Genomic DNA, 13231 nt, shown 5'->3' on the forward strand with positions numbered 1-13231 from the left:
CTCATAACTGTGTTCTTTCCTTTTTCCATGGTAAGACGAGATCAACCGTTTTTTCTTATTCGCAGTAGCTATCAGTAAAACATAATTTATTTTATTATTAATACTATTATCAATAAAATATAATTTACTTTGTCAAAAAATAAATCATCATGTCGTATCTCAGAAGGAAAAATCAAGAGAGGCCATAATAATAGCTTCAAAACTTGATCATCATCCTTCTCCAAATTTATAATGTTCTGTAAATTTAGTCAAATGTAGGGATAAGATTTACAGCTTATTTTTCATAAACAAATTATTTTATTATTATTATTATTATTATTATGGTGGTATTTACCAGATGAAGTCAGCATCTGATAAGCGTAAGCAGACTTTTCCACATGCTTTGTTGTCCATCTCCTCTGCAACATTATACATGATGACGCACTAGAAAATCTTACTGCTATAATGATTCTGACGTATTCCAGTAGCTGTATGAATAGGCCCGCCCTGCACAGATCCATTTGGTTGTGGCCCAAAGAGCCGAAAAGTGCCTGCTAGCAACCATCGTATCATTTGCAAATTGCATTCCATATTTTATTTAAACAATCCACAAACTTAAATAACAAACCTTTATTTTCTACTCTCTTCTCTTCTCTTCTCTTCTCTTCTCTCAACACGTGGCAAATTACCTATGACAGCTCAGAACATATTAAAAACAATTACCACGAGGAAAAACAAGATAATGATACAAGCTTTGCTGTAAATGTTTAGTTCGGGGGTGATCTCCCATCGGTTGTGTTTGTATCTTGAGGTTGTGGATTTCCATGGGTTGCTGCCCCGGAAAACATGCCCATCATTGATCTCAAAGCTCCTCTTAGTTCCTCAGGCACATTTTCTCCAAGATTCAAGTTGATATTCCCACCTAGTCTTACTTCTGGGTCTTCAGATCCATTAACGTTCCTATCTTCCCCTTGTCTCTCTTGAGGGTGCTCTCCCGTGAATTGAGCAGCCATGTTGCGGAACATGTTTGCAAAATCAACTGGAATGCCATTCATGTTGAATGGCATGGATGTAAACTCGTTATTAGGTTCTTGACCAGAGAAATTCATCTGCACATAGTAGGATAAACAATGATTTCCTAAAATAAATAAATAAAAAAGCAAAAGAATGCAAAATAGGATTACAGACGGTAAATTTAGACTTCAAAAATGGGGCACATGAATACCTGAACTTATGACAACTGAATTGAATATAAGAAGAATAAGAAAACCTTTCAGGCCTTCTATGGGCGCTCAGCGAGAGCCTTTATGCTAATAGTAGTCAAAACTCGAGAAGAAACCGAAAATAACCGAGTTCAATAATGAAAGAAAAAAATCAGAAAGGAAATGTAAGTAGATAAGTTCTGGGGTTTCAACTTTCAACCGGAAGCAACTAGTGAAGATTTTCCACAACAAAATCCATGCTTTGATTGCTTTCATGTTCTTCTTTAGCACATAAGTGTAAAAAGTTTGAGTATGCTACTGATGTAAGTTAGTCTTAAGAATCTATTTAATTTTTAGAAAACTGTATTTCAGTTATGATGACCTAAAAGTCAATTTTCAAATGGGCAGAAAGAATAAAAGTAGATATAACCTGATCCCTTCCAGTCCATTGCTGCTCTTCTTTCAATTTTTGCTCAGCTACCTGTGTTTTAAGGATAATAATTGACATTGATTATCAAAGAATAAGAGGAGGTAGAAAATAAAGAAAAGACAGAGGAATCAAACCCGAATATTTTCTTTGACCGATTCATTGTGGGGATCCAGTTCTAATGCTGAAGAGAATAGAAAATGAGATATCAGATTTTTTACTGGTATTTGCATGATAGTGTCACACATTCAACAACATACCTTAATATCATTGCATCATATTCCAAAAATAAAGCATGATTAGATTCCAAAAAGAAACTATACCATAATGGCTCGCAAGCCCGCCATTTTGCTATCATGAATTCAAATAAAATCCATCCAAAATTGCAAGAGAATACTCATATATTCAATTAACTTTCTTTTGGGTTGAAGAATGTCAATTACTATAGAAAATAATATGGACACAAATATTAACAGATTTAAGAATCTCAGGTGAAGCACCACTACCGATCATACATGGAAAAGAAAATTCAGCCATTAGAAATCTGGTTAACTATGTTCAGAGCATAACGGTTACGCTCAACGTTAAGAGAGTAAGAACTAAGGAATAAATAAAATTTATATACGTACATAAAATCCAATGATAACCTAAACAAAAATAACTTGCAGAATGTAAAATAAAGAACTAGAGTGAAGCTATGCACTAGGATCCATCTATATTGCATTATATGAGCAAAACTAAAGCATGTTAAAGAATCAATGCTACACTAACCTTTCCTAAATCCTTTATCAATAGCATCCCTGTAGTTCCCTTGAGCATAATATGCTAGTCCAAGACGACTGTATGCCTTACTGTAATGTGGGTCAATTTCGATGGATTTAAGACAATCTCTGATTGCTTCAGTATACTTGTGGATCTGAGTATACGCAGCTGCCCTGTAATGGATACATCATGCTAATCAACTCAAAATTTGAATTGCCATAAACAATATAAAATTCCCCAGTCACATCCCAGTCAAAGAATGAATGGATGGTTTTTACAAAACGGAGGTTGCAAGCATATACTTCGACATTGCAGTAGACAGCCAGAATCTTAGGTCAGTGGAGTAAACAATAAATATGAGCTATTAAATTAAATATTCAGGTGGGGTCAAAGTAAATTATAAGTGGGTCAAGTATAAACAACTTACAAGCAATATTTATTATTATTTTTGGAAGTTGATTGAAGTCAATTAACCCTACTCACCGCCAGGTGGCTGCTACGCCACTGCAGATAAAATATCTATGTTTTGTCTACACATGGCTGCTGAATGAATGATTGCGGGTTTTATTTTCAACAACATAGATCACATATTTTATTTAAACACAACTAGTCCAATAAAGCAATAAAAATAAAATGTTCCCAATGTCATTGAGCAAATGTCCAATATCTTTAAGAAGGGCAAAAAAAACTTTTATCCTTGATGATTTGATAAATGTCCTCAATGTCTATTGTGTTGCTCATTCTTGACAAACTAGTTTAATGATTAAGGCTGGAATCTTTAAGAGCAAGCAACAGAGCTCAAATTCACCATTGAAAACTCCCTCACATAAATGTCAAGAGAGAAGAAGTAAACCAAAATATGTTCTTTGAAGACAATATACCAATGGTAAAAGATGGTCCAAGATGCATAAAAGTGAACAAGTAAAGATCCGACTTGAGGAGATATACAAGTTTATTAACACTCTGCAGAGTGGCATCCAAGACAAAGAAGAGTAAAGTGAACAGTCACATAATACATAAAATAAAAGATAAAAGCATGAAACGAAAACTAGATTCAAATAAGCAAAACAGAAGCAATTAGATAGATGTTGTGACTCTAAAATTCTGCTGAAGTATGAAAGTACACCTGCCAAATACTTCTTACTTACAGAAGTTGAGGTAAGAGATTCACATAGTGCGAGTATATTTAAATAATTGATTTGAAGTGCACCTGTTACAATAGTAAACAGCATTATTTTCACAAAGAGAAATGGCACAAGAATACAATTCAATTGCATCAGGGTATGTCTTTGACTGCATTGCCTGGTTACCTGAAAGCAAAGACAAAATGACATAACATAATCAGCCTAAAATTCAGAATAAATTAAAATGGTCCAATCAAACTTGTGCAATGATAAACTGTATCAATGCATGAAAAAGCAACCATCTCATCTCCTTGGTGTGCTATAACTCACTCAGCAAGACAGACAAAATCTAGAAAAATTTAAAGATTGCATATCCATAGCTATAATCTAGCTTAGAGAGATTTATAAATCAAAAGCATTTCAATGCATAGCGGCGGACATACTGAAATGCACCTTGTGACTTTAATGTCTCTGCCAGGCTGTTCCGGTTAAATGATTGGCATCCAGCTTTTTCCATTGCCTGATACGGTAATATCATTTATTTTAATCAATCTTTGCAATGAAATACAGCAAGGACAGTTAGCATATATATTCCCTACACATCAAACTTTGTACTAAACCAAACATACAGACATGTCTTATGGTACAAAAAAGTTAATAAAAAACTGATAATTATCTTTTTAATGCACCTAGTATATATGGGCAGCGACAAATCTAAATTACATTTAGAGCATCATGAAATAAGCGTGTTGCTTTATCCAGTTGGACAGGATCATCATTTCCATCAGGAGTTGTCTTAAAAAAGTGAATTTTCTCAAGGGCAGCACAAAATTGTCCAAAGAGTTCATCTTTGGATTCCCCTGTCAAATACATTAAATCAATTAATGTTAAATAGATAAAAAACTTTATAAACAACCAAAAAGGTTTAAACTGTCAAGATATCAATCGAAAACTCAAATTCAACCCTAAAGCAAAGGGGAAAGAAATGCACACAAAAGCTTAAACTTCTTAAGCAATTAGGTTTTAAACAAAACGCCTAAGAGCAGGCAATAACATTGCCATTCACCATGCTAATTCCAAAGTTTTAAACTTTTGACAATTTTCAGTCCATGGTATCTAAAGTAAGAAATTAACCACACTATAATACTTCAAATGAAAACAAAATTTGAAGTCATCAAAACATAGTCACTAGGACCATCAAATGTGCAAAATATAAAAAATGTGTAACTAATTCTTCTATGTCAGACGATATACCATAATGTCAAACTAATCTGACATAGGAGTTTATTGAAAAGCTAAAAGGTGTAATGCATGCAAGCCAATTTTATAGCATGTTCACATGAAGAATTTCCAGCAAAGAAAGAAAACAAAAGTAGAAACAAGGAATTTAAAACTATCCTGATGTGAAGATATTTCTATAAAAAAGAGCATCCTAACTTTCTTCTTTTCACATTTTAATACTGAGTGCTCTGGAAATCCCATTTTAAGCATATTTTCTAAAATCATCAATAGATAAACATTGATAACAGTCTGGCTAAAAGAAATAGGCAATCAACATGCCACTTAATACTTCATGTCCATAGATAGCCATCTGTATTATTTGATGCCTTGTTACACAAACTATTTATCTGGTGTGTGAAAATTGAATCAATACAACAAACACACACAATAAACAAGAATCAATATATAATTACTTCAGGTGCCAAGAGAGGAAAAAGTGCTAGCCTACCCATTGTATAAGATGGTCCCATCCAATCATCACCCTGCTCAAAATGATATAAAATGGTTATGAATGCAAGTTAGTAAAAGCATGCATAAGCAATATGCATTATGCAATAAAAAAGCACACAAAGAAGACGCATCATAGAAAGAAAAAAAAAAAAATTAACTGCGTGGCCCAACAAATAAATACAAAAGGAGCATCATTCTCTCTGCAACATAGCATGAATTATCTCCATTTTTTCTATTTCATCCATTAATAATCTTACCTTCATGAAGGCATTACTAATTCACAAAGAGAAAAGTAGCCATTGAGGACTTGAGGCTACGATGATCACTTTTAGAAAACACCGGGCTTATGCTATGTTAGATAGATAAAGGTTTACCTATTAGGAAGGAGACATGGGAGCAGATCACTTGGAAAAGATAGTATGCCATATAAGTGAACGGAAGTTAAGTTTCAGATATTCATTTCCAGAATTTATGTGTCCATTTATCAGTACCATAAGTAATCAAGACCCTCATCTTCACACATGCAATTATACTTTCGCAAGGATTCAAATAAGCTCTCACTAATGCCAAAGAAATGCATGCCAGAGCAACACAAACACATTGCATATGTACACAAGAACCACCAGTTATACAGACTAAAAAAGCAGAATATGCTTAAACATACATAGGAATATATTGTAAAGTATGATGACGAAAATGAAGATGGTGAAGTATGTTATGCAAATAAAAGAAACATGTAGGAAAAGCAGAACCTGCTTGTGAGATTCCAGTGAAAGATTAACATCACCAACATTCTGGGCATGGGATAAATTAGGAGAATTAACTGGAGTAGGTCCACGACTCAAATCTGAATTAATCTTTTGATCTGCATTTCCGTCGAGTGAACGAAATAAGTCGATCAACAAACCAGGTTTTATCGAATCATCGGCGGCTGTTGAATCAATTTTAAAGACCTCATTCAAACATTCCCTAGCAACATCTAGTCCTTCAAGATCAACACCAGGTGCAGGTTGAACTAAAACAGAAAAAATTACCATCAGAATGTGAAGCAGTTTACCAGAAAACCACTAATAAATCAGTAAATAAAGGACTATACGCCACGAAAATAAAGAAAACCCTAAAAATATAGGCTATTCAAAGTAAGCCTGAAGTCTAGATATGCACATTCCAAAATTAAGTAAATGCATTCTTGATAATTCAGGAAAAAAAAAGCTTATATTACAATCAGCAAATGATAAAGCCGAAAAGCTTGACTATCAACACTACTGCCAGAAATTATCAAGGTATGAAGTGATCATACGGGTATCAACATATTACGTGAGAGAGAGAGGAATAACCAGAGTCTAGGAAGTCGAAGAAGGCGCGAACAATACGACGGGAAAGAGGAGAATCAGTTTTCAGGTTAGCCATTTGTTTGTTTGTCCGTTCGTTAGAGAGATTGAAAGTCTCCTATGTCCGAGAAGAGAGAGCCGCTTGACGAGAAAAATGTTTTTGTTTTTTCTTTTTTTTAAAAAGAGTTAAATTTCCGGATGACTAAGTGTTTGGTTGCAGGATTGGAACTGCACCTAACCAAGATTGGAATTCTATACAGCTTGTATGTTCGGATACTCTGGAGTGCATGTCTATGCCAATAAGTGCAAGGAGTCATTTTCACTTAAAATCTTTTATACTATATACAACAGTTCACCACTTGAATCTCAAACTACCATTATATTCTTATTGGGATAATTGATATTAGTAAACTTACAGCAACACTTGGCAAATGAAATCAAGCAAGAGTAAGGTAATTTAGAAATGATCTAGCATACTTTTCTAATATTTACATCCATGCAAAGGGTTTACTTATGCAATATATATATATATATATTTGTGGCAAAAATTTACTTGTGCACTAGTCATAGAGTCCAATTTGACCTGAATCTGAAGAAAAGTAAGAGTACAAATTCTAATACAATTAAGACGATCTACAAATGTGGAGTTCTCTCCAATATAGGCTAGAAGACCTTCAACGTCTATATAAAGAATGAGTATATCACACTTACAGTATCAAACAATCTTACACACTTGAACACTTTAGTCACCCTTACACAAATTACTTTATCATCGGAATGAGTAGTCGAACAACCCCGTCCGTTACTCTAGAGATTAAGGTCAGTCTTTGAAGATTCTTATTGATAGCTCGTCTCAGCTCATTGAGTTATAAATTGGCACCGTCTATAGAAAATTAAGAAGTTAAGGTTGCCGCCTTTGAATTCTTATGATGGTTTAGAAGATCCACTAGGCCATCTTAAAAATTTCAATATTAAAACGGAATTGCATAATATATTAGATCCTATGAGGTGCAGGATTTTTCCTACAATCCTGAAAGAAAGTGCTCAAAAATGGTATCAAAACTTGTTGAATAGCTCTATATATGAATTTGCTACTCTTGTTGAACTATTCAAAACTCGGTTTGTCACTAGCATTCCTCCAAATTAGAGGTCAGGTGATTTGAAGAAGTGTATCTACGGGTGTAATGAGAATTTGAAGGATTTTGTGGAAAGTTTCAACAGTGAAGTTGTCCAGGTTGAAAAACTCAACCAGGATATAGATATTGACACGATGACCGACAATACTTGTATGAACAAGTTCAAGAATTCACTAACTATCGACCCACTAGAGTCATATGCCGAGCTCACAGTGTTATTAGACTGGATGAAAATTAGCCTTGTTGCCGATTTCCTAAATATCCAACTCCTCCAGAAAGGACAGATCAACATCCGAAAATTTAGCCTCCATAGCCTTTTTAACAGCTTCCTCGTAGCAGGATAGAAGAAATGACATCTCTGAATAAATCTATCCTTCTCAGCCTCCAACTTCTCATTAACTGTAGTTTGATCAGCAAGTTTGGAGTAGTAGCATTCCAACTCTAACTCGACAATGCAGAGATCGACATTTCTCTTCTTGGCCATGGTCAAGCTGAGCTAAGTAGTAGCATTTTCAGCTTGGGCATTAGCAGCTTGAAGCTCACTTTCCAACTTTCACTCCCGAGCAGCAAATTCTTCAGATTGTTTTTGGAGGATGTGCTTAAAGTTTTTCGCCTTAACGCGATCATAAGAAGCTTGCTCAATTAGTTATCTGTCATAATTTTTTCGAGCATTGCCTAATGTCACAGCCTGAAAGGTCGGGCATGTATTAAAAAAGAAGAAAGGAAAGACATTTGATAAGAGATAAAGTTACTTGAAGGATAAGAGACATCTGAAGAGCATGAAACTCTGAAGGATTCATATTCTTGAGCTCCTTAATATCATACTTAAAGTTTATCAAGCCAACAAGCTCTTCAGAAAAAGGTGTTTGGACCATAAGACCTGCCCTCTATTTTTTTCTCCAGAAAAGGCCGAGGGTCAAGACAACAGTTACTGGTAAGAAAGTCAACCTCCCCACAATCATCCTCATCTATCAGCCAAGGACGCTTTCCACGATCTCTAGAAGATGAAGGAGGTCGCATTGCCAACGTCCGATCCTCCGCCGACAGCTCCAAGCTCAAGTCGGGAGTAGCCGTGTTATCTTTAGTAGTCCCATGCTGAGCCGAGGCTAGTGGATGAATAAGCAGAGCCGAGAATGAGGAAGCAGACCTCCTTGCCTTAGTGAGTTTGATCTTCTTAAGTTGTTTCAAATCAATCATTGCCAAGAAAAAAGAAGTAAATGATCAAATTAGAGAAACATAATGGAGCCAGGAACAACCAGAAAAATAAAGGGCTGAGTAGGTACACCTGAAGAGCTCTCACCTTGCTTAGCTCTCTATTGTTCAGACATTTCAAGACCGGCTAAGAATTGATTTATAAGGGGAGTGGCCATAAGAGGAAACTCTCATTTTCTAACATTCAGTAAGACTTTATGGTTGCTTAGGTCCTCCTTAAGGTTTAATTTTGGTTGCTTTCGAGTCGGCAGCACATGCCACCTTCTTGAGATATTAGTGAACTCTGATGGATGAGAAACAAGAAAGTATTGATTTCACCAATTATGAATGGAGAAAACAAGACCATCTAAGATTTGTGACCATCTTGGGCTCTAAGATAAATACAACTAAATAGAAGGAGGAAAAGAAGTACAGAGTAAAAATAAAGTCAAAATTTTTACATAATTGCTTAAAAGCGACTAGAAGACATATGGAGTTGGGATGAGACTGAGTTATAGAAATATTGTTATATAAGATAGCAGTCTTAATAAAAGGATATAGAGGTAATCTAAGACCGGCTTTTAAGTGCTCTTCATACAACACTATGTGGTTTGCTAGAGGAGTGTTGTTTCCGAGAAAATGCTCGGAACATTTCAAAGTAAAATCAGAAGGGATATTATACCGAACTCTAAGATTTTCTAGGCGAGGAAGGTCCATAGTAGATGGATACAGATGGTAATCGTTCTCACCATCTTTGAAAAATATTTTTAAGTTTTCATCTTTCGTGTGATTAGAGGTATATCCATCAAGTAAATATAAAAGAAATGAACTCGATCTATTGTAAGTTTGAATATGTTATTTCTCTATAAGTAAATGAAATTTTTTATCTAATTATATGTATGTCTGGACCATCCGAAATGTAAGCTAATAGATGCTGCGGTATTGAACGCAATTCACCTGAGAGTAGGAGAATGAGCCTACAGAATTTATCAAGGATAAAAGAAAAGAAGTCATGGCATTAGAATCTTCTCTCATTGTTCGTTATTTTGTTTGCCAAGTGTTTTGACAGTTTGGCGGCACCATCCCCAAATATATATTAACAGCTTCTTTCAGACTCCTGATAATAAGATCAGAATGTCCAAGTATCGCCACACGAAGAGAGAGAAAAAGCGGTCTTATTTTGGCGTCTCATGTCCAACTCATATTTTCCAGGCTATACACGAAACAGAACATTAAACAATTTAATATCGGAATCTCTGATAATTTTGGACTAAAACCCGTTCCCCTTGAGTTCCTACACATTGAAGAAATATTACAAGTCTTGCTAGCAAGGCAAACCTTCCTGCTGTATCATCTAACCTTTCTCTATGAGTGAATTATTGCTAACAGTCGCCCAGCTTTCACTATCTTCAGCATAGTAATTCAACTTCACCACTAATCGTATGAGATCTGCTAACAACATAAAATGTAATTTAGCAGTGCATTACTATAATTCAGGTTATTTCAAAGAAAGAGGGAGAGAGAATAAGATAAATTGCTAACGTGCTAATACACTGGACTGACAACCAAAGAGTTGAGCTGGCCACCTGCATTTAGAACCATAGCTCAGAAGATAATTTACTTCTCAGACTGGAGAGCAACTTGTCTTTTTCTTTTCTTTTGAATGAAAGGGGGGCTAACAGTAACAGCCTAAAAAAACAATACATAGCTTCTAGGTCAGGATGTCTTGCTGCAATAACTCCATTTTGAGGAAGCAATTAGGAACATGACAACCAAAGCCGTAATTGAACCCCATATTGGCAAGATAATCAGCACATCTATTGCCTTCACAATGAACATGCATGAACAAGATCTTCCAGACTCAAGAGAAACTTTCATCTGTGATAAGGAAGCGGATATGCACAACTGACAAAAAATATCCTAACGTACAAACAGATAAAATTATGTAGAAAACAAATGATACTACAGGTGAGATCAATCCTTTTCCAAATGAAAGTTATATATCCAGCAAACCATGAGAAGTTTCACAAATACATCAATTGTTGCGTGCTCATCGTGTCCTAAATCAGTACAAATGCATGTTCCCAAGACCAATCTAGTAAAACAACCAAAATGTGCTATTCTTGCATAGTGATGAAGAAATGATGTAAGGAGCAAGGGGATAGTAGCCGAATGACAATCAAGAGCAAGAAAACAAGATAAAGCCAGTGCACCATTAAGTCTAGAATTGAAAATAATAAGAATCCAAAACAAGAGCATTGCAGTAAAGCTGACAATAACATCCGCTTTCATCATTGCAACCAAATATCAATATTTGAACAACTATTGTATCCGGTGGTAATGGCAAAAAAGAAAGAAATAGTAGGGAATTGAAGAACAGGGTTACTAAAACATGACTTTTCTTTTTGGCTATCAATATCAAGATAAAAGCCAACACTATTCTAAGAATAAGAAATTACAAATAAAAATTTCTAGCCTGAACCACCTTCATTTGAAGCTTCATTGACATAACCTTCCTTGCGACCTTCAAATCCTGGCCGCAAGAGCTTTTTCTCTCTCTTTGCAATTTTATTCATCTTTTTCTTATGAATTCTATCAGCTATGTTTTGTGATCTTTTCTGCTGTTTTTCTGCTTTCATTTTTTGTTGGGTTTCAAGTCTCTCCTTCCATTTCTCTGCGTTCTTTTGTTGCCTCTTCTTCTCCTTCTTTAGGCTCTGATTCAACAGCTTTGGATTATCATGAACCTTAACCCCTGCAGCTCTATCGGTTGCTGCTTTCCATGAATGCTTCTCCGTGATAATATGTCCTTTCTCTGGGTCCTTCTTAGCTTCCTCTAATTGTTTTGCCTTCTCAAGTTCCTTCATTTTCGAAAGTTTCCTCTTCTTCTTCTTTCCATGTTCTTCTTCACTCCCAAGCTTAACGTGACTAAATTTGAGTTCTTTTGCAGCCTCAGCTACATCCTTCTCCACATTTTCCTTTGATTCCTTCAATGTAGGTTTCTTATCATCAGACTCTGAATCCCTCTTGCGTTTCTTTTGCTGAATTACTCCCTTCTCATTTTTCCTCTTTACCTTATCTGAGCCACCAGTATTGCGGCCTCCTCGAAGCTCTTCAATTTTGCGACGAAGTCGCTGCCGCAGTTCTTCATAAGTTGCTGATTTTTCACCATCTTCTTGTAAACCAGACATTATTGGATGAACCTCCACTTCTTCCTCATCATCACTCTCATTATTTGATTTTTCCTTCTCCAAGTTTTGCATGAGCAAATTTAGGGTAGTTGTGGAAGACTTTTCTGGATCTAAACGATCTCTCCTTGCTTTCTTAATATTTTCTCTTGACTCTTTCTTTGCAAGTGCTTTTTCATCCTTGCTAAGGCCCTGGAACCATTTCTTATCCGTATCGTCAACTGGTAGATAGAACTTAGGAGGGATAAGCTCAATCAACTTGTCAAAGAACACAGAGTTCTCATGAATGAGAGACTTCACATCAGTATCACAACTGGGCTCACTGACAGCATTCTGCTTCTTCTTCTTCATCTGTGCAGAATCTGCAATTGCACAGCAAACCATAACCATCAAAAGATAAACAAGTGAATGAAGTTTCCACTGAATGTAACTTGTCCACAAGAATTTAAAGCGAGAGAAAACAAAATTTCCCAATGTGTTTAAAAAGATCCTTACTTTATAAACAAACAAATAAGAGAAATTCAATCAAATCAATAGTTACAATACTATTAAAAGATACAAATAAAATTAAACAAGTTTCAACCGAATAAATAAATCAAGCAGAGGAAAAAGAAAAAACGAACCTGGACAAACTGCGAAAGACAGAATCTAAACCCTAGAGTTTTTGTAAAGGAGAAAAGCGGTTGAAATAAAACAAATCGGGTTATAGATGGGCCGGTTAATATAATGCTAATTTGTCCGACTGTAAATCGGGTTTGGTCAGGTTGGTTCAGTGCAGCCAATGAAGCCTAATCCAACCTGGTTAGGGTTTGAATTCGTTAAAAATTCCGTATTACATATTTACTAATAAATTAATAGCTAACAGTATATAATTATTATAGTTTTAAAATTAGTATATAACATATTAAAATAATAAAAAATTATTTTCTTTTACTACTATTCCTATACTTGGAAGATAAGACAATTATTACATTAGTCAAATATGTTCTAATTTCAAAATTTTTTGATATCAATCTTTTTCATCTCGTTATCATACACAAATTATATACATCATTAAAATTTATTTTAAACAATTTTCTTTTATCATTTTATTGATTAAAAAGACTCTTATTTTAATAAGTAGCTTATTAGCATTATTTTTTTTTAATGAATTTTAGACAAGT

At 35.0% G+C, this 13231-nt stretch overlaps 2 protein-coding genes across 4 annotated transcripts; both read right to left on the reverse strand.

Annotated features, from left to right (window-relative positions):
- Positions 1-123: 123 nt before the first annotated feature.
- LOC8274118 (small glutamine-rich tetratricopeptide repeat-containing protein 2) lies at positions 124-6810 on the reverse strand. Of its 3 annotated transcripts, XR_007214636.1 has the most exons (12): positions 6563-6810; positions 5978-6240; positions 5224-5257; positions 4218-4354; positions 3948-4014; positions 3581-3680; positions 2380-2543; positions 1746-1792; positions 1612-1662; positions 608-1088; positions 335-530; positions 124-236 (listed from the first exon to the last, which is right to left on the reverse strand). XR_007214636.1 is itself a non-coding variant. In XM_015716013.3 (10 exons), exons 1-10 carry the CDS (start codon positions 6633-6635, stop codon positions 747-749), a joined length of 1278 nt encoding a protein of 425 aa, XP_015571499.1. In that variant the 5' UTR covers positions 6636-6810; the 3' UTR covers positions 547-746. The 3 variants fall into 3 exon arrangements, 1 of the variants encoding a protein (XP_015571499.1); XR_007214635.1 differs by having other exon boundaries at positions 124-530; XM_015716013.3 differs by lacking the exons at positions 124-236; positions 335-530 and having other exon boundaries at positions 547-1088.
- Positions 6811-11147: 4337 nt separating this feature from the next.
- Positions 11148-12846, reverse strand: LOC8274117 (ribosomal RNA-processing protein 14-C). Its single transcript, XM_002513758.4, has 2 exons — positions 12692-12846; positions 11148-12430 (listed from the first exon to the last, which is right to left on the reverse strand). The coding sequence occupies exon 2, from the start codon at positions 12417-12419 to the stop codon at positions 11355-11357; it is 1065 nt and encodes a 354-aa protein (XP_002513804.2). The 5' UTR covers positions 12420-12430; positions 12692-12846; the 3' UTR covers positions 11148-11354.
- Positions 12847-13231: the final 385 nt, after the last annotated feature.

Source organism: Ricinus communis, chromosome 2, assembly GCF_019578655.1.
Source record: "Ricinus communis isolate WT05 ecotype wild-type chromosome 2, ASM1957865v1, whole genome shotgun sequence".
NCBI classification, from domain to species: Eukaryota; Viridiplantae; Streptophyta; class Magnoliopsida; order Malpighiales; family Euphorbiaceae; genus Ricinus; species Ricinus communis.